This window comes from Neodiprion pinetum, chromosome 4, assembly GCF_021155775.2.
Source record: "Neodiprion pinetum isolate iyNeoPine1 chromosome 4, iyNeoPine1.2, whole genome shotgun sequence".
NCBI classification, from domain to species: Eukaryota; Metazoa; Arthropoda; class Insecta; order Hymenoptera; family Diprionidae; genus Neodiprion; species Neodiprion pinetum.
In genome coordinates, this window is record NC_060235.2 from 28912281 (window position 1) to 28938167 (window position 25887).

At 32.8% G+C, this 25887-nt stretch overlaps 2 protein-coding genes across 10 annotated transcripts; one reads left to right on the top strand and one right to left on the bottom strand.

Annotated features, from left to right (window-relative positions):
* Positions 1 to 60: 60 nt before the first annotated feature.
* Nprl3 (GATOR complex protein Nprl3) lies at positions 61 to 4432 on the bottom strand. Of its 5 annotated transcripts, none has more exons than XM_046621196.2 (9): positions 3823 to 3933; positions 3375 to 3505; positions 2456 to 2727; positions 2190 to 2285; positions 1885 to 2103; positions 1531 to 1705; positions 1164 to 1322; positions 714 to 890; positions 61 to 631 (listed from the first exon to the last, which is right to left on the bottom strand). In XM_046621196.2, the coding sequence occupies exons 1-9, from the start codon at positions 3827 to 3829 to the stop codon at positions 257 to 259; spliced, it is 1611 nt and encodes a 536-aa protein (XP_046477152.1). In that variant the 5' UTR covers positions 3830 to 3933; the 3' UTR covers positions 61 to 256. The 5 variants fall into 5 exon arrangements, with proteins under 5 accessions (XP_046477152.1, XP_046477154.1, XP_046477155.1 ...); XM_046621198.1 differs by lacking the exon at positions 3823 to 3933 and adding an exon at positions 3592 to 3815; XM_046621199.1 differs by lacking the exons at positions 3375 to 3505; positions 3823 to 3933 and adding an exon at positions 4372 to 4432.
* LOC124216556 (intermembrane lipid transfer protein VPS13A) lies at positions 3908 to 25557 on the top strand. 5 transcript variants are annotated; one of them, XM_046621160.2, is made up of 62 exons: positions 3908 to 4311; positions 5468 to 5643; positions 5754 to 5861; positions 5928 to 6054; positions 6129 to 6291; positions 6649 to 6860; positions 6996 to 7170; positions 7253 to 7526; positions 7771 to 7984; positions 8288 to 8509; positions 8657 to 8769; positions 8863 to 9071; positions 9185 to 9351; positions 9667 to 9784; positions 9873 to 10184; positions 10427 to 10559; positions 10683 to 10910; positions 10968 to 11107; positions 11217 to 11317; positions 11691 to 11890; positions 11975 to 12154; positions 12307 to 12496; positions 12786 to 12952; positions 13062 to 13272; positions 13398 to 13582; positions 13759 to 13928; positions 14059 to 14317; positions 14636 to 14738; positions 14862 to 15070; positions 15147 to 15275; positions 15434 to 15569; positions 15645 to 15827; positions 16226 to 16341; positions 16425 to 16605; positions 16841 to 16931; positions 17001 to 17101; positions 17204 to 17448; positions 17580 to 17710; positions 17784 to 17920; positions 18163 to 18317; positions 18442 to 18644; positions 18801 to 18921; positions 19076 to 19288; positions 19561 to 19773; positions 19862 to 20212; positions 20294 to 20419; positions 20498 to 20767; positions 20876 to 21049; positions 21267 to 21449; positions 21685 to 21864; positions 21944 to 22078; positions 22210 to 22361; positions 22462 to 22633; positions 22734 to 22927; positions 23057 to 23243; positions 23485 to 23622; positions 23687 to 23804; positions 23922 to 24045; positions 24154 to 24220; positions 24289 to 24434; positions 24634 to 24760; positions 25020 to 25557. In XM_046621160.2, the coding sequence occupies exons 2-62, from the start codon at positions 5503 to 5505 to the stop codon at positions 25161 to 25163; spliced, it is 10374 nt and encodes a 3457-aa protein (XP_046477116.1). In that variant the 5' UTR covers positions 3908 to 4311; positions 5468 to 5502; the 3' UTR covers positions 25164 to 25557. The 5 variants fall into 5 exon arrangements, with proteins under 5 accessions (XP_046477116.1, XP_046477115.1, XP_046477119.1 ...); XM_046621159.2 differs by having other exon boundaries at positions 3908 to 4072; XM_046621161.2 differs by lacking the exons at positions 3908 to 4311; positions 5468 to 5643; positions 5754 to 5861; positions 6129 to 6291 and having other exon boundaries at positions 5932 to 6054.
* The last annotated feature ends 330 nt before the right edge of the window (positions 25558 to 25887 follow it).

A 25887-nucleotide genomic window follows, 5' to 3' on the forward strand; every position in this document is an offset into this window, starting at 1 on the left:
TAAAGTAACTTTATGTCGTGCGTTAAATCGTGAGGTATTTTAAATAGTAATTAACACGTATAATTTGAAAGTAGCACTTATATTAAAACACTCTTAGCATTTTACCTGTTCAAACTGAAGGTAAAACGCATACGGCATAAATGTGTCAAAATAAATATGAATTTTTTTACGGAAGTTACAACATTACCAGCCAGTCTCTGCAAGGTATAATAAACCTCCGCATTTTTCATCTCGATTAACAATGATCAAAATTTGATTAGCAATCGAAATGAGAATAGAAAAGTGCAATTGCAGGATCCTCTGTTTCACAAGTTATGAGAACGTCTCTGAATTTGTCCAATATTTGTAACAATTGCGATCTTCGAATATTTTCAAGATACATAATTTCCTCGAGATGATGACCGCCTTTTAGATACCCAAGTCTACATAATTTATCTAGTAAAATCATATCCTCCGAAGGAATTGAGAAACCATCTGATTGATACTCAAAAATTCCACTCGTCCCACGTAAGGCAGGAGAAGCCCCGGTATCGCTTTCTCCTGGTGTACCGGCAGATGCGTCAGTGCCTTCCCAGCTGTGTTGATTTTTCATAGACTCGTTTGGCCCAGAATCATCTTCTGTTATGCTTGTCTGCAAGATAGAATCGAATACTCATCTCTTTATTTCGCAAGTGATTCAGGTGTTTATCACTTTTTCAAAGTTCATATATTACCACTTTTTGGCAACCATGCAGCGTTGGCATATATTGAATGTAAGTATGCAGCTGAAGTAACAAATGATTTCTCAATAACCAAATTATTATTTTCACTAATTGAGTCTGTTGTTGTGGTTGGCTCAGAGGATTCAATTTTTGACTAATGGATGTCGGTAAAGAAAAATCACTGATCACCTATGAACAAACAGAAATATTCAAGTTTGTAATGTATGACAGAGTAAATAACAAAAAATTATACGTGTCCAAAAGCTAGTTTAAGAAGCAAAGGTCAATGTTTTATCGCTTACATGCAGAATCTGTTTCTTTTCGTTAAATCTAACTCGTCTTAATAATGGAGATGCGAAAGGATATCTCAATAAGATTTTTAGAAACTTCGGAATCCTCTACCGTAAATACTTTTTTTTTTGCATTACCATTACATGTTTGTAATGTATTCTGTGACAATACCTGTAGTAGACACAATCCTGGAAATTGTTCTGAAAATGCATCCAATAATTGAGCTGTGAGGACAGCATCTGGAGCTACGACATATACGTTGCTTTCACACAAGGGATAGATAATAGTAGCCTTTGCCCAATACACTAAATGTCCAGTCAGTTGGAATACCTTGGCAAAGGTGATACTTGTTAGTAATTAAAAAAACTACTATGTAAACATTATCAAACCCTGAATGTAGTGAAAAAGAAATCCCATTGAATATGCACCTAATCCTCAATATTCATTCAATTGTTTTAGTAATTGATACAGTATTATTGAGAAATATTTTTGAAAAAAGGCAGAAGTATTTTCAATCAAAATTATCATTATCGCTCACCTGTGCCAAGCTGAGATCTGAATCTGCAGCTAATGTTTGAAGACTTTTGAGTGGGCTGTACATTTGTATAAGACGTACTAGCGCTGGAGCCGAGTCAGCAGGAAGCGAATCTAACAAATCTAAAGGCTCTATCAAAAGTAGTAAGCCATGATACGGTCGTAAACTTTCGAGGCATCTGAAGTAAATAATTTCATTTAAAACGCGAATGATTTGATTATTAGTAGTACTGCGATGTCACAGAATTTAGTTATCATAATTTATCGTAATATGATAATAATTCACAATCATTCATTGCTGAAAATTATTTACAAATTATTTGCAGAGAATTAAATGATGATGATCATAATGAATTACCTGTCAATTATTTCTGGGTTCATAATGAATCCTTTTTTGTGAGATTGATGAACTTTTTGAGGTAGACAAAAGCTAACTTGTATCCATTTATTAACCATGATATTTATTACCCCTGATGTACTCAGACTATTGAAAACGGACTTCAAATCTCGAGCAAGAGAACTTCTTTGCAATATAAGTTCATAAGGGGATTCATCAGATTCACTTTCCTCTTCTGATCTGGATCGTATATTCAATTATAACATCCGTGTACAAATTACATCTAAGAGTATGACAATTTATAAAAAGTGGAAGTAGAAAATTACCGAGCAGCTACTTCGTCATGTGTGGAAACCATCACTTTTATTTCGTCAGTAAGAAATCCGCATCTCTTTTCCTCATGTCTCAAAGCTATTCCCAGTCTGTATAATTGAACATCCAAAAAATATGATGGTTTTTTAAAATAAAAGAAATATACAAGCTATTAACTACTGGTGATGAATCATGTTCAAAATCGAATTGATAAGTCACTAAGGTAATTGTAGGTTTCAGTAGATGTTTGAAGATACAAATAATTTATCCTCAAAGTTACCTTTTACTGAGATCGTAATAACACTTAACAACAGAGTGATTCGCTTGAGCCTGCAAAGCGAATACTATGTTGAAGAGCATGGATGAATTGACATCTTTTAGTCCCCTAGAAGGAAGCAATGTAGGGTGTCCAACAAAGCGTACATTGTTGACTTTTAGTTCGAACTTTAATTCACAAAGCTCGGGTTTAACAGCAAAGAGGGTGGACAAAACTTCGTCAGATAAGCCAGTAAGATTGCCATTGCTTATATTGGATGTTGGAAATGGTGTCGACTGAAAATTATTTAAATAATGAAAAATAAACATGCGCCAGATAATAATTATACTCCACATTGATTACGGTCATTTTGTTAATTACTCCTACCAAATTTACAGCTTCATAAAAAATTGATCAATTGTTAAATATTTTTGCAACATCATATGTAATGTGATCAAAGTAATGTGAAACGAAATAAGAATTCCACTTGCTCACTCAACAAATAAAAATGGTAAAGTTAAGGTAAAAATCAAGGCAATTAAAGAGCATGCGAACATACATTTGAGTAAGCACTGCTTAATACAGTAAAGAAGGGGCATTGGTGTTTAAACAAGAGTACAGTATGGAAGAATTTTCATCAAAAAGTAAGAAAAGTAAGAAAAGTGAGAAAAAAAAGATAGAAATAAAAATATAGTAATACTTGAATTAATAGAAGGTAAATAAGGGACAATGACCAAATAAAATCTTTATAGTTTTGTATAACTCCTCTTACATTGTAGACATATCGTATGAAACATACTGTATGAAAATTGATTATAATTTACATGAAAATAAAGCAACAGAGTCGTGGTCTTATCAAAGATGATATTGGTATAAGACTTGTTTGCGATAGTTTGGGATTTTCCAGTGCAGTAATATTAAAGAATAAATATGAGGAATATACTTGTAATAAATCCTCACTGATTGTTAACGCATAAGGATTCTTCCTCTTTGTAAACTGTTTGGAATCTCTCTCAAGATTAGCGGCGTGAGGATATCTGAATAACATTCGATCGCCCTTACTGTCACTCTTCACTAGAATAACGCTTAATGGATTAATCTCCATTTCCTTGTTTCTCGATGAGCTTATGAGTGAACTCAAAAAGCTCAATCCAACTAACCAATGCTCCGAGATGCCAGAGAAGTTATGAGAGATTGGTTACAGACTCTTGGTATTATCTTAAAATCATAACTTAAATCAGGAATTGGGTTACATGGCAAAAACGCGTATAGACCACTTGCAAGGTTTCTTGAATTTGAATTCGACAAATAAAAACTAACGATCCAAATTTTCTGTCATTATGTCAAACCTCGGATTGACGAGAGACTGTTACCAACCCAATAATACTTACCTAACATAACCCTAACCCTAACCTAACTTTAACTCTAATACAACGAGCTGTCATGCCTTCCACGCGCTGTTTAACGACGCACTTTCTATATCGCAGACAAGGATGAAAATAAAATCAATACTTCAAGTAACAATTCCCGAGGTCCGCTGCGCTTTACATCTTTCAAACCATCCTGGACGAGGTGTGAAATTTGTTAGGTTATGGCCTGGGGCTGGGAAGAATTACTTTATTTCTAGTTTAATTCACGCAGGTAGGTGAAAATTACTGCATCGGGCAATTGGATAAATGCACAGTGGCCTGCGTTCGGTCGTTCAGAACTTAGAAAATGAAATCAAATAATTATATCCGCAATTCGATTCACAAATCGTATCAACCAATGAAACGGTCTGCTTTGACAGTATTTGACAGCTTACTGAAGCAAGGTATCAGATGCTTTCTGTTTCTGCTAACACTTTGCGAATATTAACTGGAGAAGAATTCAGATAATTCGTAAGTTTGAATAATACATATGCGAATCTGATATGCTGACACTGCGATTACTCATCTTACATTCAATACTTTATCAATCCTCTTCTTCAACATTTGATTAATAATTGTAAATGAGAAACCATCATTCTGTAATTCAAGACTTCTATGTCAACTCATCACTATCTATCTTGTATCATGTTTTAGACATATTATCCAACAATTAGTATAGCATACTATGTTTAGAAGCTGGTGTCATAAACTTTCAAGTCTTCTAAGATATTCATGCTTAAGTATTCTTAGTAACTGACGACGCAGAACCAAAATTGCAAAATTTTATACCTTCGCAAAAATCCACCCTATACCGATGATTACAGTAAATTACAATAAAGTAATGTTATCATTCATTTTCAAATCAATAGATCTAATATTTTTATTGTTATTATACCAATTAAAAGTGTTCGTTTTTTGTTTTTAATATTTATAAGTTGTTGAAATTATTCGGTTCCTAATTGTGTTTCAAAAAACAACTAAAAGTATGGTACAAGATGGAAAAACGAAGTCACATGAATTTTTGCACGACATTATAACTAAAATAAAAGTAGATCAATATTTCGTATCAGACTTTTTCATTTTATATGTTACACGACACTGCTCAATATATTAATAACTCTATTACGCCTTACAGTTCGTTCAACATCGTTATTTGCAAGAACCATTATGAAAAATCTAAAAATATTCATTACTTCTATGCCTGCTTACCAATTTAATAAGTTGACTCAATTCTTGGAAATGTGCAAGACGATTGTTAGAAATCTATGACCGGCATTGGAATGTGAGAGAAGAAAACTTTGTATAATAGATTTCAGAACAATTGTCCCAATTGTTCATGCATTATCAACATTAAATTCAGTTTCAAAATACCATCTTTAAGAAATGATCTTTGCTGTAATAAAAGTAGGTTACTTAAAGAGTGACTTTATTTTTAAACATTCTGAACATAAACATGAATGTTGGTAATGATTTGCAAAGTGTTTATAAACCTATAACACATTATGGTGGATAGTAAAAGTGTTGAAATGGTAAAGCATTCAAGTCTGATATCGTACATGCATTTTGCTAAGGTATTCTAGAGCCCTAGAGTTTACAGATTCAAAGTAGAAAACGATTTCTATTTTAGATTAACGGGACCATATATTGAAACGAATTTTCAACATGTTTGAAGGAGCAGTTGCAGCACTTCTGAACCGTTTTCTAGGAAATTATGTCGAAGATCTAGATACCGAAAATTTCAATGTAGGCATATTTTCTGGTGATGCATACCTTACAGATTTGAAGCTGAAAACAGAAGCCCTTGTACGTAGAGACAGATATTTATACTTCAATAAAATATTCTTGTGAATATTTTAACAAACATATCTGTTTAGCTATTACTTCGTTAAAGACTCGCAAATTTTTAATTTTAGTATCAACTTGGGCTTCCAATAAAAATAAAAATCGGATTAATTGGAAAAATTAGTCTGAAGATACCTTGGACTGGTCTTACTTCACAGCCAGTTATTGTCAGCATTGAGGTATGATATACATCTACCTTCATGATGACTTTCCGAAATGTACTCACAACTGGAAAATTATTTCAGGATATATATATAATAGCAGTTCCTGCCTTAGGAGATGTATATGATCCTGAAATTGAAAAGCGTCTGATCAGGGCAGCGAAGAAAAAAATATTAGAGGACCTAGATGAGGATTACTTTCTTGGATACGGTATAACGCTGCCATTAGCTAATGATAACTTTAGATCAGAATTTCCTCATAAAAGAAATTTGCATTTTTCTTAGGAATAACTTCTAGTCTGCTCGACAGCTTGGTGACATCTGTTATTAACAATTTTCAAATCACCATCAATAATGTCCACGTCAGATATGAGGACAGTTTTACACAAACAATACCCGTTGCCTGTGGCCTATGCATTCAGAGTCTATCAGTGACTACCACTAACAAGTAATAATATAACTAAACAATCACACCACGTTTGTTTATGCATGTAATTTAATCTTTAGACCTGGAAAAATTTCACCAACCAATTCTGCTTTGTGTTTTCAAGTGCAAAACTTACTTTGCTTCAAAAACAACCACTGATGAAGATAGGAATTTTTATGCATCGAACGATATTATTTATTTTTCTAGCTAACAAAGTGAACTTTTCTCTCTGTAATGAATATATATTTCAGGCTCGTGGCTGTGTATTCGTATGCTAACGTTGCTTTTACTTATTATTTTGTATTAGATGTTCACTGTAAGTTTTCACAACTGCCTTTTTTGTATGAATTCAATTCCTAAATTTGGCACGATTTGCAGTAAATGGAAACCAGGTGTGATTGCCACAAATTCAACATCTATTTATCAACTGATGAGAGCTGAGTCGATATCAGTTTATTTAGACCCTAAAGCAGAGACTTGTTTGCCAGAATATCCAACAAAATTGGAACTTGCAAAATTGTTGTCATGGAAAAATGTGATGCATCAAGCACTTCAAACATTCAGCATCAACAATCAAGATTTTCAATTCCGTATGTAGAAAATATTTTTAAATTGGAATGCATGAGCTTCATAATTGATTGGAGATATAGTTTACACAATATTACATGGCACTCCTATAATGTGGCCTTACATTCGAAAATTTGTAAGGCATACTTTTTTTATAGTAATGAAACCATTCACTGCGAGAATAAAAATTATAATTAATAAAAGTAATGAAGTTCGAGTCCCACGAATGCTGGTGGATTTTGTTCTGCAAGATGTCGCTTCCCAAATTACAAAACAGCAGTACATGACATTTTGCGAGATTTGTCGAACTCTGAAACGGATATCCATTAATAGGTTTGTAATATATTGGATGCGTTTGAATTGAAATTAATTTATTATCATTATTATAACAATTTTCATGATCATTCATGTTCAGGCCATACAAAAAATATCATCCTCAGTCCAGCGTTCGTGAAAATTGCACAGGCTGGTGGAAATATGCTTACAAAGCCATAGTTGATCACAGCGTTAAGCCTTACACCTGGGCACATCTTCAAGCTCACAGAAAAAATTATCATCAGTACAAAAATGTGTTCAAAATGACATTACTTCGACCCACTGACACCGAACTAAAATTGGACTTACAGAAATATGAAGATATGCTCACCATAGTCAGCATTATAATAGCTCGAGAACATGCAAAAATTGAGGTACTAAGGATACTTCAATATTATTCAACATAAAGCAATGCGCTACACGTTTTTATTTTGATACAATGCATTTGATACCTCTGCGGAAAGTTAAAACAATTCACTGACTTACTTCGCTTTTTCTGAACCTTGTTTTTTCACGTATTTTTTACACACAAGATATGTGTCGAGATAGTAAATCACAAAACTTGTTTGTGAGAAATACTTGTTATATACTGAAATTTTCATTTCTGTAATCTTACAGTTGAAAGAGGAGGCTCCTCAGCACGTATCGGTCGAAGTATGTAAATCCAGTCTATGGGATATGGTTGATGAGCCAGAAATGGTTAAATTTGTAGTCAATCATGAAAAAACATATGGAGTTTGTAAGCTAAGCAGTCCAGAGCGTAAATTTATTCAAACTATGGGTAATGGTGCTGATGTACAAACAAATCCTGAGAAATTGTCACAATATATTGGTAGATATGTTTTCTATATTTCAGCTATTGCATTGTGGAACAAGTTACAGATGACTTTCTTTATTTTTGCTATAAAGAATCTATCCACTGTTTTCGAAATTCGTTCGAAAGTTTAATGATTGTTTTTATTATTTTAAATTCAAATTAATTTATGAATATATTGTTTTACTCTCAAGTCTGAAATACAAAATATCAAAATAAATTCTGAACTTTGTCACATCTACCTACAAATAAAGAATATCAGATTGAATACAAATATTTTCTCACAGAGTATTAGATTAACACAACTTCGAATAATTTCAGATCACAAATACAATTTTACTCTAGCAAACTGTTCATTGAGTTTGTTAAACGAAGACAAAGAAGTTTTGGTAATAACTTTGACCCAGTTTCTTGCGAGTATTGAAACTCGACCATATGCGTCTGCTTTCAAAATATCTGCTCGTGCTGAAAGTTTTGTCATTGAAGGAGCATCCTCGGACAACGAACTTATACCTTTGATTACAGCTGACAATATTTTAACAGGTAATAAATGTATTTGAAATTATTAATAACCGAGTGATGCAGGTAAATTTTAACAGCATGAAATTGTCTTTCGAAAAAAATATGGTACAATTAATAACCAGTGAATTATTCGTAAGAACATAAACTTTAGAATTATTCAAATTTCAGGAAACATGGCTTCTAACTTCTTGTCTGTAGATTTTGAAAAAAATTCTTTAAACTCATACGCTAATTTCGATATCTCAGTGACATTGGAACCGATCGAAATTATGTATCACGAGGTAAGTGAATGTTTATTCGAATCAATTTCACTGAGTTTTTGTACCCAGAACTCAATTTTTAATCAACTTTTCAATTGGTTTGTATTGTTCCAGTATGCCATATCAGAGATTGTAAAATTCTTTGAAACGACAGATTTGAATATACAAAAATTGCTGCACATTATCGGATGTCAGATGAGCTCAATCAAGGATACTGCTTTAAATGTAGTCTACTCTATACCTTCCAGGCAGAAAAGAATCAATCTTAAAATGGACCTGAAAGGTCCATATATAGTCATACCGCAAAATGGTTTAGTCCAAAAGTGTGTATGATTGATCTTATTGTTTAGCACGGATTTAATTCACATATCTTTATAAATGTATTAAATGCTGTGGAGAAAAACGAAGTTTTATATAATATGGATACTACTTTTAGTGAAGGAAATTTGCTTTTATTGGATGTCGGACGTATAATAGTTAAAAGCGAACTACAAGCCGCTAATGTACAACTCGAAGATGCTACAATGATGGAATTAGAAGAATTGCTGTACGATAGACTACACATCAGTTTTATGGATGGTCAAATACTGTTTTGCCATTCAGGTAATTATATACTAGACACAAATATCAAAATATGTGTGTTATCGATTTTTTCATAGAAGATACTACGTAATGAAACATTTACACTGATGCACTAATTCGCTTCAACCAATTATAATGAAAATTTCAATTTAGTATAAAACTCATTTACATGCTTTATCTAATTATTAATTGTCATCTTTCTACAATAGACGGTAAAGGACTAGTAAGCAGTCAAAACTACAATAGAAAAACTATTTTGAATAATCATTTATTTCTTAAGCTACCCTTAATGACTCAAAAGAGATAAATAAAATAGCGAAAATATTTTGTTCATAGGTGACGATTGGAGGGAGGCTAAGAAGTTATGTGATTCTGAGAATCATTTACTGCCTAAGATTCAATGCAATTTTACTTTATCTCACAGTGTAAAGATAGACTACAGAGTATTACCTAGGTAGGTAAATTTCCTTATAAATAAAAATGGATGGTAGGGGTGTTATAAATTCACAGATATGTATAACAAAAGGTTTTGGTATTTTCAGAACGAAGCTTAACATGTCGATTTCTAGTTTGAAGTTGAATTTATCAGAGAGAAAGCTTAATCTTTTGTCTGATTTTTTGTGTTCTACACCTTTTTCAAATCTAATCACCGATGGTGAAGTTACCAAAAGTGAAACTAAGCTTGGGAAGGAAAGTAATAAAAATAGTACCGTACAACGTGATGATGCCTTTACATTCCGAGATCTAGAACGAATACGCAGGATTATTGCTCAATCATGTCTTGTCACAAAATCGTCAAATTCTAAGCAGAAATTTCATGATACTATGGATCCAAGTGTATCTGAAATGGATAGGTGAGAGAAATTATTTTTGCCTATATCTTTCAAAAGCATAGCCCAAAATTAATACGATTGAGATCCCATTTGCTGTACAAATGGATGTTGCACTGGATGAATAAGTTGTGGCTGTGCTATGGCCCAATTTTATTTTTTTCTTATGTACATTGCTCATACTATTTATGATTAGATGACTGGGTATGAGTTTTTTCCTTGCTCCAGAATAACAATGATAAGGCTTTTTGAAATTGAATTTCTAGAAGTGTTGTATCATCGGAAATGAGTGAAGAAGATATGGAACTTTGGGCATCCACAGTGGAATTACCGGGATTTGACGATAACATTTCTCCGCATAATTCTATAAAATTACTACTAAGATTTGTTATTGGAGAGGTAAATTCCATTGCATACTTGTGCTATTATATAACTTACACAAAACTACAGGCGTATAACATGGAAAGAACTTATTACACATAACGCAGTTGCTGAAAGTTGGAAACTACTTTTTCATTCCAGTTTTACATCCATTGGGAACAATCTCTAATTGTAGACAAACCATATGTGACTTTGAGAATATCCGCACTGTGTTTGGAAGCTGCTATTATGGACTATGGCTCATCGATACATTTTAGTGTTGGTGGAATATTGCTAGCAGATAAAACGAATGCTGGAGTAACTGGTTCATATCTTGAATTAATCTCTACTAACACTGCCCCTGAAGTTATCACAATCTTGTATCGCAAGGTACCTATAACAAATAATTCATTTTCGAGTTCGTCATTAAAAATTTATTATTTGCAGGTCAGGGCCAATTGTCCAGACTTCAAATCTCATTTTAAAAGTACAGAGCAATCTTTAATAATAGATATTGCCCATATTAACATTATATTTCATCGGCACTCATTCCTGGCTCTAAAAGACTGTTTCGATAAAACTCTGAAGTGAGTAAAATATTGTGTTACTCAAAATTTTCACCGTCTGCAAAGCACTGTATAAAATGCAGTGATCTTGAAACATTACAAACATATGAATAGTTTGTTTTGAATTCAGGATCCAGCATCTCGAAGAAGTGTATAACTATTTGAAAGTTGATGTCTTTAATAATTCAACGTTCTGGACTAAAAAACCGGATGATCCACCGATTCCACCTGGTAAAAATCAATGTATAAAATGTCTGTGTATTAGGATGATACTTCTTGACAGTATGGACAATTTTTTGCCGCCAACCCCTAATCGATTATACATAATTTAAAAGAAATCCCTTTAAAATATCAACTTTTCATCTCGATCTCCAACTGTTTCACAGGAGCGAGATTTTGAATGGCATAATTTACCCTCCTGGGGCAAGAATCAAGGATTGCTGTAGAAAGCTGACATTTTGAAGAGAATACTTTTCAACTCGTAAAGTCAATTTAAGCAACAACAGCAAAAACATTCATATGTACTCTAAATGAAGACCACCCTAGTATGTGTGTGAAATGTCATGATTCTTTTTAGTATATAAGTCATCTGTTATTCTTCTAGGTGCGACAAAATTAAGCTACTCTGCAAGACTAAGTGTACTTCAGATAACTCTTTGTGATCTAGATACGTCATTACTGGAGATGAAAGTATCGGGTTTAGAAAGTGATTGCATTTATAAAGCTAATGAAAGAATGATTCTACGCTTGCATCTAAGAGGCCTCACTGTAATTGATCTTAGTGATATGACATTGTACTCTAAGGTAACTTGCATCTGATATTTTGGAGATTCATATTACCTATTCTACTGTAACACAAGCTTCATAATTGTTTCCTACTATTTACAGATCGTCACAGTAGACGAAGATAAAGTGCTGGATTTTAAGTATGTTAGACACACTCCAAAGCTTTATAAGTGTTCTGATATCGATGCTAGACAAGATGACATTAAAACGGATGGAAGCTTAAAAGTGTCTCTTGGTCAAATTAATATAATATTTATTTCGAAGATGATACACGACTGCGAGGTATATTTTCTTTGTGTAGTACTCCACATATACACACATAAACATACATGTTCCGAGTGATAATATTTTGCGTATAGTTACATGGGATTCAAAGTACAGTTTCGTGGTTACTTTACGTTTGTATACATTGTGATGGGAAATTTTTGTTGCAGAATTTCTTCAAACCATTCACATATCTGATCCCTAGAACTTTATTAAGTTCATTAAGTGATTCTCTACTTCTGAATGTAAAGAAACTGAAACACAGTGCTATCAAGCTCAACTTGTCCCTTAATTTACACGGACCAACTTTTCTGTTTCCACAAAAAAAAGATGCTCCAAGTCTGTTGGTCTTTGATACAGGTGAATTAATAAAATTTTTACTGAACCTTTCATACCGCTAGTGCAATTCTATATAAAATATCTAAATTCATAAATACTCATAGTACTCTATTTTTGCTACAATCATGCACGAATTTATCTTGGAATTACTTTGAACATAGACTTGAAAATTATTATATTTTACATACCGGATTAAGCATAGGTGATGCAAAGTCATTTGGCGTCACCTAAATATCAGCATGCTTTTTCATGCTCCATATATTCATTTTATTCAGTAACTTATTCACATTGCTTATTTTGTCATCCACAGGCATTTTAACGATCGAAAATTTCTTCAAAACAGAAGAACTGTCCATGCAGTCCAATGTTAATGGCAGTTCTTCTGAATCCATAGTAATTGATAATACCTTGATTGAACTGAAATCAGTCACGTTATCCAGAGCAATTATGATGTTGAGTGGAAATTTAGAATCTCAAGTAAGCATTAACTACAGCCTACAGTTTCTATGTTTGGTAAACCATCATATTCTCCAGTATGAAAATAAATTGTTCTAAATCGACTGCTAATAAGAATTTCCATAAATAGGAACCTATCTTGGAACCGGTGTTTATTCGTCTCGATTTGAACAGAAAAATTGACCATAAAACCGCAATGGCATTGGGCTCTTACAATCAGTGTATTTGTCAATGTGACCTTAAGGGAACCATTGATGTGATACTAGTAAATATTGGCCACAGAGATCTTACATCTGCACTATCCATTTGGGAAGATAACATTTCTAAAATCATAACAATCGGTAATATTCTTATTATATCATAGGTATAAATATAACAAATTTGTAATATTTTCGAATAACGAATAGAGACTATAGAGTATAGAGAAATCTGTTCAGAAATGCTTCAAATCTGATCTTTTTTTAAGGTACAAATCCACCATTGGAGGAAAACGTCTTGCTTCAACCTATTGCACCTAATGTTACGTCGGACGATACAACAGTTAGAAAGCTCGAGGCGTTTTTCTCACAAAATGAGCATCCTTTTTGTGAAATAAGTCTGAAACTGTTACTTGAGGGGCTGCAGCTCAATCTGTTTTCTGATACAGAGGAGGTAAATTTAATATTTGCCCGAAGTTAGAAATTAATATTGGAAAATAAAATTTTCAAACTTTAAAAGACGTCTGTTCTGTTAATGTTTTCAATATCGTACCTGAAATAGTATTTCACTAATCTATACCTCATAAAAGAGTAAAGCAACATCTGCTAATCTAAGGATGATTTTTGTAGATGCTAAGTTCACCAGTACGTGATTTTAACCATGGTTTATGTAAACTGACGATAGGCGAAGTAACTTTGTCTCTGGATGTGTATAATGATGAGAGTTTGATAATGAAATTATCTGTCCGGAGCTGTTTGTTAGAAGATGTTCGTAGAGATGATAGTATCGTTATACGAAAGTAAGTAAAGTGCTTGGTAGTTATATAAATAACCACAAAGCATTAATTTTTCCGTTTCAATAATTGACCACCAATTCTTTAGATTTGGTACAAAACCTTTCTAAGTATAAAAATGTGGTACATGTTTCAGAATAATTCAATCGCACTCCCAGAATATAGGGGCTGATATGTCTAACATTTCAATTTCTACTCCCCCAATATTGGACTTTACATTTGAACAGACTCAAGCTGGAGATAAGTGCATTAACATCCTTATTGAAGAAACTCGTCTCAATTTATCCATGTCATTTCTCATACACATTGGAAGATATATTATAGACTCTATACCAGGAGATCCAGTTGACAGAGGAGTTATTAATGAGGGGTATATTGGAGATGGTAATATTATGGTACGTTAGCTTGAAGCAGCGTTTATTACATTGATTGTGTATATATGTGATTGATTAGATGCGAATAACGAATACAATTTATTAATTATATTGGGCTTCAGATGAAGTTCTCTAATTTTTTTGAAGTTTATCACCTTTCGTGTCTGTATTAAATTAATACGGTGTATAAGTATAGCCATGGAGAAAAAATTTTCATAGGTTTCCACAACCCTCCGTTTAGTTTTATATAAAAATATCTTAAATAGAGTAATTTTTACCTTCTGTTACTTTTGACAAAGATCTGATTCTACAGTTTATCATTCACCTCATAATTTTTAGACAAATTTATCTGACTCAAGAGGTGCTGAATACGAATCTCAAAGAGAACCAACACTGAATAACTATGCGAACTTGCATGTAGTACAGTTGGAAGAAAAACCAGGTATTTATAACAGTCTTTTTATCCTTCGGAATCAAAGAATTATTTTATGCTGTATTTGGAGTTTTCATTTCGGGTCTAATTGGAAATTTTCGGTTTAATGTACAATTGCATGTGATAATATAGGAGTCTCAGTATCAGTACGAATCCGGAAACCAGAATTACTTTTGTTTGGAGACTTGAAAGCTAGCAACGCACATGCAGTTCTTTTTCAAGCTGAACTTATTATTGAGAGCAGTACACACGATGGGGTTTCATCAATTGTGTGCTCTTTGTCTGATGTTCAGGCTAAAAGTAAAAGCCAAGCCGAATATAGAAAGCAACCACCACACTGGGTAAGGAATGATTTAGTACAGTATTTTCTATCAAATGTTCAAATTTGTTGGTATAAATGAAAAAAAATTTGTAAAGGTTTTACGGCCGTGTGACATTGAGATTTCAAAAACTATGAAACTACCAAATCATGATATTCATGTTATGGCTAGCGTGAGTTCAGTTGATATCCATTTATCTGCCAGCACTGTACAAACATTCACCAATGTAAGTATATTTTTCATCTCCTTTTTGTTTTAATCATATAAACATATTCTTTACGTTCTTAGAACTTTTGATTAATGGTTAGTGACAAATCCAATTTACAGAAATTAGATTTGTCGACTAGTTCAAATTTTGTTGAGATATTTCTTTTTGCTCAACAGATAATACAAGACGTCATTTATTTTTTGAAATCTAACGAACTTGACAATAAACACGTATATCATGAATTTGTTCCCCACAACGACCTATGGTCTCAAAAAAAAGTATCTTGCATTCCATACAAAGCATATAGACAAGGTATGACAAATAAGTTTCTATCTGTTTGTATATTTTATAAATTATTTCACTTAATAGAAATGTGATTTATTGCAGACTCATTTACGCGAATACTTTTTGATGATTCCAACAAGCAATGTGAAACGTTTCAATTAAAGCCAGTTTCTATTTGTATACTACTGGAGATGGAAGATACGATCGAAAGGATTCCTGTAATGATGGCACAGCTTGAAATTGATGCTTTCCTTCAAGATTGGAACTACAAATTTCACATGGAATGTTCGTGCACGATTTATTTACTTGGTTCAGGTTCTTTAGAATAATTCATGGAAAACTGTATGGGTCGCATAGAAGATGATATTAGGCTGCAGGAAACGTATCTATTTTGCCATTTACTCTGTTTGTATTTGAACAACTGGCAATTTCGTATTTCGTTCAATCTCACACGTGTAATTTTGGATTCCTTATTTGCACAAAAGCGCCTGATATATAATCTGAATGTGATAAGGCTATTAGTAAAGTATGAGCCTATTTTTTTTTTTTTTTCAACAAAAAATTCAAATTCCTTGGGAATCACGTAAAATATCTGTTGGGAAAGTTTAATATTTGAAGTTGCACCTAATATGCTTTTGTATAGTGCTAAATGTACCTTGTAACATAAGAATATTACAACGCAGCTACAATGAAGTTACAAGCCTCATGTTACAATATCAATGCTGGAGCTTGGGAACCCTTGATCGAACCTTGTATGAAAAATGACAATGTTTATAAACCCTGGGAACTGATATTCAGAGTGGGTATTTTTTCATTCAATGAATGCATCCGCGAATCTTTTCAGCTATTTATTTCTTGTTAATTACGTGTAATCCTCTTCAGGTATACCAGTCCGACTCTTATGAAATAAGCACATGTGGTAAAGAGATACGAAACCAAAAACGAGAAGCGTTCACAGAAAGTAAAACAAAAAAGAAAGGATTAGAAGAAGATGAAGCAGAAAATAACGATGGAATGTTGTTCATACATCCAGATTATTTTGCGTCTTCCAAAATGAATAAAAGTATACGAATTACAGATAAGCCCACGAGTCAAGTAACTTTTTAGCTCACTTATTTTTTAGCCATTTCATGAATACCATAAACTATTTCCTGATTTTTGAAAGGTTACTTATAAGCTCGTTAGATTTAATTTATTTTACAATTTGTGTCATACCATCAGATATTCAAAAAATTCTACATATGTTACTAAGATTCTGATATTTCACGTGTATTTACCTATCATATTTATAAAATTAGATTACAGTTTTGAATACAACGATGATTCAGACTCTGATAATGAAGGATCGATAAGAACTCTCACTGGAACTTTTGGCCATTTATTCATTAGGTATGGTCAATACTTGTACAGCAAATTAATTGGCGTTACAAGTATTTATCAGCTAGGATTTTTTTTTAGGGATGAAAGTGACGAAGAAACTAGCGATTCAGATGATACAAGTGGCGATGAGGATGAAGGAGTACACATTTCAGATGAAAACATGGATGATCATATGATGAGTGAGTATCTATGTTTTTTTTAATTTGACTCCGTTTGAATTTAATGTGGTCGTTATTTATTGAAATATTTTGTAATACACGATAAACTCTCGATTATTACAGATGATTGTTCTGAACATGAAAATGGTATTAAAGAAAATCATCTAGCGACTTACATGATACTAGATGCAAAAGATAAACTGAATTTCACAATTACGCCAAATACGATCCATACATTTAGTACAATACTGTCATCGATTTTAAAAAGCAGTAGTGGAATTCCAATAATAGCAACAAATGCAGGAAAACTGACTTTACGAAATGATATCGGATATGCTAGTAAAGTGGAGTTACTTAAAATAGATGAGGTAACGCCTTTTTGACAGTATAGTAGAAACTTGGACAGTGTCTAAAACAGACTTAAGATGTCCTATGTAATTCTATACCTGAAATTCAGTTCAAAATATATGTGAATCTATGTCGTTATATATGCTTACAGGAAAATTCGAAAATTCATACTCGTTTAATTGCCTTTGCCAATTACCATACAGCAGATTCTATGGAAAACACTCCGAGTAGTCCAGAAACTGAGAAATTCCCTGAATCAACTAGTTTAACAGTTGTAGAGAGGTATATTCGCATAATTGATAGTAAGAGATCGAAATTTGTGGCTTTAAAAACTAAATGCTCTAAATCATTCTAGTTTTGACGGTGGATTCAATGATTGTTCAACTTCCTATATTCAAAAAGATTTTTCCTTCGTTGCACAAACTCCAAGTGAATCCGTAACCAAAATTTACAATATGGTTACTGAAGAACGCTTACAGATTCAAATTGAAGGTGTGTTATTGTATGGCATGTTTGCTCATTACCTCAAATACCTTAAGTTAACGCATGGCAATTCATGAAGCTAAGATAGCTAAAGAAAACTTCATTTCAATTAGCTCTAGCAAATGGCATTGCAACTTAACTTTACATGTATGAATGGTAATAGATTCAAAATTTTGTGTTTTAAGTAGAATATGAGCGGAATGTCACATTCGATTTCTTTAAACTAATTCTGTGTCTTCATTTTCGAACAGGATTTGAGGATACTCTTGTCTACTGTCCAAAGAGACAGGGTTTCAAACTGATCTCATTACAACCCATGCGTTATGGTGTTAGGCATCACTTGATGGTGCATGTTGAAACAAACGATCACTTTCATCGAACTATAACCATTTCCTCTCCTCTACAGGTATAAAAATTCATGATATTGGTAGAGTGAATAGTCGATTAGCGCTCATGATAAACGTAACGTTAGTAACTGTTGTTAAACCTTTATAGAATTCTAGTAATTTACACAGTTCACCTCGTTTCAGATTCGAAATGAAACTTCATTTGCAATCGGACTTTATTATAAGAAGAAACTAGCGGAGAAAATGAATGTATCGATTATTGGAGAAACATTAAATCCTTTTGACGATAACATCAGAATGTCAATTATCGAACCAGACGAAATTATCAATGTCCCATTGTATGCTGCTTATCACTATCAGATACATGTTCAACCAGCGTATATAGAGTGAGCGAGTTTAAATCAAATTATTTCTGAAAAGATGGCTGTTTATGTTTATAAAATTTACCAATCCCAAGTATCTTTTAATATTTTCAAAAGTAATTATTCTTGAGATGCTTAATTTTCCATTTAAGTTTTATACCATGGCATCTTTGTACACAGAAAATACCAAGTAAGCGAGGCTGGAATATGCTGGAAAGAATTGAGTAATAATTTAAACACAGCAAAAGATATTTACTGCTACACAAAGGACGAGATGAATCAATCTGTATTTGCTGTAAAGGTACGAAACATCTTCGTGAAATTCTGTTATGTGTATGCATACTTTAATATGTGTTGTCTAATAAATCAACAATTGGTAAATTCTGTTTGATGTAATTCCAATTTTGACTCACCATAAATCTCCTTATCATCGCTTCAACTATTTTTTGTTTCAGGTATTATGTGCTAAAAGACTTACAGTTGACACGAACTCTCGCATACCAAACTATCAAATCAGAATACTACCCCCACTTGTATTTTATAGCCGAATACCAGTTGCTGTAGATATTAAGATTCCAGAAATAAAATATGATGTTAGGATTGAACCAGGCGAAAACATAACTATACACACTTTGAAGCTTAGCAATAACCCAAAGATAACTTTTGAGGTGAGTAAAATAGAATTATACTAACAACAGAAATTTTATGTCTCCAATTATTCGTCTCCTAAAAACCGAAAAAGTAAGATAATAATTAATGTTTGAAGTTTGCAATTTCATTGTTACCCCTATTTGAGCTGGATCTTATGTACATATCAATTACAGTATTAAGAATGTTTTTTATAATTGATAATGTTTATTACATGTTTTTTTTTTTTTTGGTTATTTTATTCTAATACCATAGCAGAGCTTTTAAAAAAACTAAGAATATCATTGCTTAGATTCGAAATTACATTGGCAATACATGGACTGGTATAATATCTATATCAAACGAATCAGAAACGAAGCTAGCGAAGATGGTGCCTGATAACGATCCAAAAAATTTAAATCCATTTTTATTAAGCATCCGGCAGGATTGGAAAGAAAGTTGGGCGATTACTATTTATGCACAATACTGGATTGTAAACAAAACTGGATTCCCACTAGACATACGAGTAAGAATGCCAATATTATGGATCACTGCTATTTCATTAGAATCAAATTTAAAATAACAATGGAGAAAACATCTATTTACTTTTACAGGAAACATGCTCGAATATGATATATGAGATTCAAGGAAAAGAACCAGTGCTATTCGCATATAAAAACAACCGTCATCGACTTATTCGATTGAGGGCTCAACAGTCTGGTTGGTCGCCAGCCTTTGGATTGGATTCAGTTGGTTCGACAGGGTTAGTTATCTGCAAAGATACCGAAAGAAAGAGGAAATATGAAATTCAACTTCACGTTACCATCTCTGAACTCTGTCCTGTGTTAACTAAAATAGTTACATTTTTACCCAATTTTTTGGTCGTCAACAAGACTAGACGAAGTTTAAGATTTATGGAAGATAATGAAGAAGCTGATCTTTGGAATGATTTAGCAGGTGGACAGGTAAACTTGAAAATAATTAGTAATGCTGAACATATGCAACAGAAGATCGAACGACATATCCTAAAGATGTTTCAATTTCAGGCCACTCCATTTTGGCCATATACAGATTCGATGCGAATGTGTATTAAATGGGGCAACAGTCAATTGGTTTCTCAATATTTTGACATAACGAAGATACAGAAGACAGTTCTAAGAATGGATCATGGGGTTTGTAATTTGCATGCCATGTACAAGTGTGCTAGCTGCTATGGTATAAATTTGATTTATTTTCCAATTCTTTTACAGACCGCTGTATGCGTTGATGTTTGTGGTGGAAGTAATACTCCATTTTCAATAATATTCCACAAATATCAGAATGGAGATGCTCCTGTCAGAGTTGATAATCTTTGCCAAGACTTATTCCTTAAAATCAATCAGGCTGGTATGGGTCAAGTAGCTTTACTAAACCCTTATCAAAGCTTATTATACACATGGGACGAACCAACCAAGAACAGAGAGCTTATCTGGAATGTTTACAACAACGAAGGTGATGGGTATAATGCTAAGTTCACCAAGGTAGAACTTTTATTTAAAAATACTTCAACTACATAGGCCTAGTTCTGTCGCATTCTGAACAAGTGATTGATGAGTGCGATAGTAAGACAAATCAAAATTTTTTTTCAGGATGGTTATGGACAGGAAACTGTTTCGTTTCGAACTTTGAAACAGTCTACTTCACCAACTTACTCTGTATCTTTAGCAAAAAAGTTGACCTTTGGCATGAAAGGTTCATCTTCGACTTCAGTTACTGAAGATTATGTCGATTACGAGGCTGTATCGGATAGCGAAAGATCAGAGGTACATTGTTTGATTCTGTTATGACATAAAAAAAATCAGATTCCTGTCTTTGATTTCTTAAATATTTCAAAACCTGTGCAACTAGCATCCGTCTGAATAAAAATGAGATGTTGTGTGTAAAAATCCCAATTGCCATGCGAAGTATTGTCGAATACCCAATTCTAATTAATCATTATAGCAACGGAAAATAAGTTTATTCTATTCATATTATTTACAGAACGTGAACAAGATTTGTAATGATGAAGTAATAGTATACTGGGTTAGTTTTATGGAAAAACATCAAAGAGTGCTCCTCTTTACTCAAGATGAAAATATTTTTCAAAAGGCAAAAACTATCGTTGAGCCCGAATTCAGTGAGAAAGAAATATTCATCTCCTTGTCCGGAATCGGCCTGAGCATTGTAAGTTTGTCATATACTTTTAATAAATCTACTCTCTAATTACGTCTTATTTTTAATATCAAAACGCCAGATTCAAGCTTGAACTGCTTGCTACTGTTTAATTTGTATTTATTCCATAAACCAACGTGTGTGATTTTGTCCAAGAAATTTGGAAATTTAGTCTTAGCATGTTTATACAGCGTCACAAATTATATTAGAAAACTATAATGATGCCTAACCATTTTAATATACATAGTCAATGCAGTCGGCTATGATTGTGAAGGAATTGGCATACTTTAGTATCACGGATTCATCGGCCATATGGGAACTTTATTTTGGAAAACGTTGGAAGACACTATCTTTAGAATTGAGTGCATGGATGGAGGACAGATATCAAAATTCATATCAAAAAACACAATTAGAAGATCTAATTGATGTACGGTATATTTTTATGTACTAACTGTTGGTACTGATAAAGAACTCGCCAATCTTTATTGACATTGCATATTCAACAGGTTGATTTTGAAAAAATGCATATGACTAAACCATTTTATGCTAAATTGAGGCGAAGTTATTCACCTGGAATTTGGCTGCATTGTAGAAAATCTTTTTCCAACATATATGTAGAAGGAAAAATCCACAGAGTACAGGTATAATTTTTTATTATAAATCAGACAATTAATTCTATTTTCTGGGTTGTGGGATTAGTTGATCTGACAAATCTTGATATGAAACTCCAGTATGAGGTTGATCCGCTCAATCCTATTTACTATTTTATCAGATTGACAACCAACTCCATGACGCTGTTTTCCCTGTGGTTTTATATTTCTGGCCTTCAAGATCTCTATCAAATGGTGTTAGGAGCAAAAAGCTGAAATCTTGCTTAGAGTTTGCTTTTTTAAAACAAAAGAAAGCAACGTTTGATATATACAAGTAAGGAGACGTAATAAATTTTATGCTTGACACGGAAATTCTTCTCAAACCCCGTATTTTATAGTTAAAATGTCAATAAAATACCATTGATTTTTTTCAGGAAAATAACAGTGATAATTCAAGAGTTTGCTTTACACCTGCATAAAGACTTTATAGTCTGCTTATTGGATAATTTGATTCCTAAACAGGTTGAAGCAAAAGCTTCTATTTCTTTGCAGCTAAGAGCAGACCTATCAGCTATTCATACTTCTTTTTTGCATATTGCAAATTCGGTAATTGATGGATCATTGATAATAAAATTTTATACAGTTACAATCAGATAAAAACTGTGCGTTTTTCTGTGATAGGAATTTATTAATCATTACATTTCAGGTATTTAGTAACCAGCAACGGGATATCTTCGAGCATTTATATGTCTGTCCAGTAAAAATGCAACTCAAACTATTAGGGGGAACTGGAGGATTTATTCCCTACCCGTACAAAACTGCATTCACTTATTACAATTTTATCGAATTTATATTCAACTACAATCATGGCGCGTTGTTTAAGAAAACAGCTGATGTCATGTGAGTTCTTATACAGAAAATAACTCACGTTTCACTTTACTCCCTTTTCAAGATCAGTAAATGGAGCGTATGTAAAAATTAAATTTAACTGTGCATGATTCAAATGTTACACATTGACTTGTTTTTCAGCTTGCCTCAGTATGAAAAACACCATCTCACATCTTGCACTGATAATCTGTATTTTGATATAAGGCAGAGCTATTCTTCTAAGATACTTCAGCAATTCAATGTGCTTATCTTGACTCTAACTGTAGTGGGAAATCCGTATGGATTCAACTTTAGACATAGCACAGAAGCATCTCACAGTTTGAACATGGTAAGAGCTACCTTCAATTTGATCTTTTATATTTGCTGTTGTTGGTCATTTCATGGGATGTAGATCAATCAGATCAAAGATTTTACAACCTTTTCTGAGCACCCTATGGTACTCAGGGAAATTTAGCTTTCCAGTGAAATGGTTTGACAGGATTTTAAAATTTCGTAATTTAATTTTTTTCAAATCTGTATTAATAATCTCACTCAATTTTCCTCATTATATTCTCGCATTTTTTCTGCAGATAGTACATGAAGATGAAATAGCTGACAAAATTAGTCATGGAATTGAATGTCTCCTCGGGCATATGACGACAGACACAACTCAGTCAATAGTATCATTTTTCGAAGCTTCTCTGCCCCACGTGACGACATACAGCACAGTAAGTTGTAAAGTTTTTAGTTTGAGCCAGCGGTAATATCCTAATTCGTTTATTTCTTTATCAGGACAGAAAATTTGAATTACCGAATAGTGAAATACCATTGTCAATTCTCTTGGCAAATAATTCTTTTTCTATCGGAGTTGAATTATTGATGTCCGGTATTATTGTTGAACCTACGAACAGTGAGTATAAGCATAAACATAGAGTACATATTACTGGGTTTGATGTGGAAAATTAAACATTTACCATTTCTTCACCTAACTTTAGTTTCCGTATGTAAAGTTTAATAATGTTCATAGGTATTCATAAAGAAGAGCTGAAACACTTCTTTAAAGGTCTGGGCAAAGGTATCCTAGAACTCACAACTAAAAAAAATGTAAACCTGAATCTTCGATCAGGCTTAATAACGGATGCAATTAAAAGGTACTGAAAGTTATATTTCTCAAATTTCACTAAGATCTTATAGCATTACTTTCAATAGTTTCAGAGAATAAATTTACATAAATTTTGATACTGTAACTTTTCTTATAGGGCACAAGCAATTGGTTATGAATTTGTTTCGCGCATCCGCCTACCTCGTTACATTAATGCTTACTTGGTGAGTCTTGCAGTACTTCAGAACCATTAATATATTTCACAATTTCTGGTATTTATTGCTCTTGACAGGGTGCGGAGCCATATTCTGTTCATAAGGCAACAGGCATGCACTTGTTGAATACCATTAGTAAAGGTCATTATTTAGATAAGGACGTATATTGGGCTCATGCAGCGCTTTCAAAAGAGGGAAAGTATATCGCACTCGTGTCACTACAGTACGTATTTTGAAAATTTGTTGATTGATGAGTTATTGAAGTGAAAAAATTGACTGCAAAATTATTTTCTACTCAAACTTTAGAATTATTCATATTATGTACCTTCAGTGCATTCATAATAAAATCATTTTATTTACTTTTAATGACGGATCAAGAAAGATTTGAAATTTTGCACAAAAACACATTGTCTTATTTACAGGCGCATATTCCTTATTGAAAAACGATGTCTATGGGGATCATGGAATATTGAATGGGTCTTAGATATTAACACTTTAATTAAACCTCCAGTAGTAGTCGAGAAAAAGTTAATCCTACACGTTAACAAGGTAATAATATTAAAATAGGTATTAGATTATTCGATTTTTGTAGTAGTTTGAATTCTCCTGTTTTTTTTATGAAATAAATCTACGAAGGTAAGTTATACCGACAATAGGTGACTTGAAGTAAGATTGTGGGATTGTTCAGAGTTTAATACACTTTGCCATTATTTATCTTTTCTTGTATCATGGAAGTATTTAAGATTTATCTACACGGACGTGAAAAAATTGTCACCAATAAGTGACAACATATTTTTTCCAATTTCAGAATGACACCATACCAAATTCACAGGCAACGGATTGGTATATTGAAAGCGAGGATCAAGTAACACTGGAATGGTTGCACTGTAAGATAGAAACTGTCATGATACTGAATATGGAAAACAGCACATGTCTCGACAGTAAAATATAAATTTATATATGTTACATACATAATAACTGTAATAAATGGATGTATATTTTAATCAATCTTACGAAAAAGTAAATAAGATTGTCATTGCAGAGAGAAAAGTACATATAAACTAAAAGTATTATGATTTCATTGTAAACACACTGAATTATTTATTATTAACTTCGGATGAATCTTGGCTTTGGCACAGTAATTAACGAGAGACATTTTCAGATTGAGGCGAATGTTGCATTTTCGAATCTCTTTAGCGATGATATATTTTCCTGGCATTGTGATAAACTTTATATATATATATATATATATATATGTGTGTTGAAAAAAAAATTGAATTTTTCTCTCCCAATAAAAACGGTAAATGAGAAATACGCAGGTCACAGTGACTGCTTCAGTAAAATTATGTCCTTGCAAAAAAGTTATTTTATGATGATCAAGACTACATAGTGTAACATAATGTGCTCACTATCTTTTCTCACTATTGCTATCATTTCGTTACTAATAACAATTTCCCCACTTTAAACAGCACATCTAACGGCACTTGTATGTTTCGATGCATTTGTCAATGTGCCTGGATTATTATTATTATTTGCATACCATATTTCAACAAATCAAAAATTAGGTGTTATTTTATCCTCAAAAATCATATTCCAATCATGTAAATTACGAACTCCTGTCCTGGTTCTAATAAAAATAAAAGCGAGATCGAACCGAGCTGCCTTGTATTCCCTGC

What these genes read in the sequence shown, in the direction of transcription:
- LOC124216556 (XM_046621160.2), top strand. Translation starts at nt 5,503, where the DNA reads ATGTTTGAAGGAGCAGTTGCAGCACTTCTGAACCGTTTTCTAGGAAAT. An exon ending in GATAGTATCGTTATACGAAA is followed by an intron (nt 13,929 to 14,058) that starts GTAAGTAAAGTG and finishes TACATGTTTCAG; the next exon opens with AATAATTCAATCGCACTCCC. An exon ending in AAGAAAACAGCTGATGTCAT is followed by an intron (nt 22,928 to 23,056) that starts GTGAGTTCTTAT and finishes CTTGTTTTTCAG; the next exon opens with CTTGCCTCAGTATGAAAAAC.
- Nprl3 (XM_046621195.1), bottom strand. Translation starts at nt 3,536, where the DNA reads ATGGAGATTAATCCATTAAGCGTTATTCTAGTGAAGAGTGACAGTAAG. An exon ending in TCAGTGAGGATTTATTACAA is followed by an intron (nt 2,728 to 3,374) that starts GTATATTCCTCA and finishes AATAATTTTCAG; the next exon opens with TCGACACCATTTCCAACATC. An exon ending in TATTACGATCTCAGTAAAAG is followed by an intron (nt 2,286 to 2,455) that starts GTAACTTTGAGG and finishes TCAATTATACAG; the next exon opens with ACTGGGAATAGCTTTGAGAC.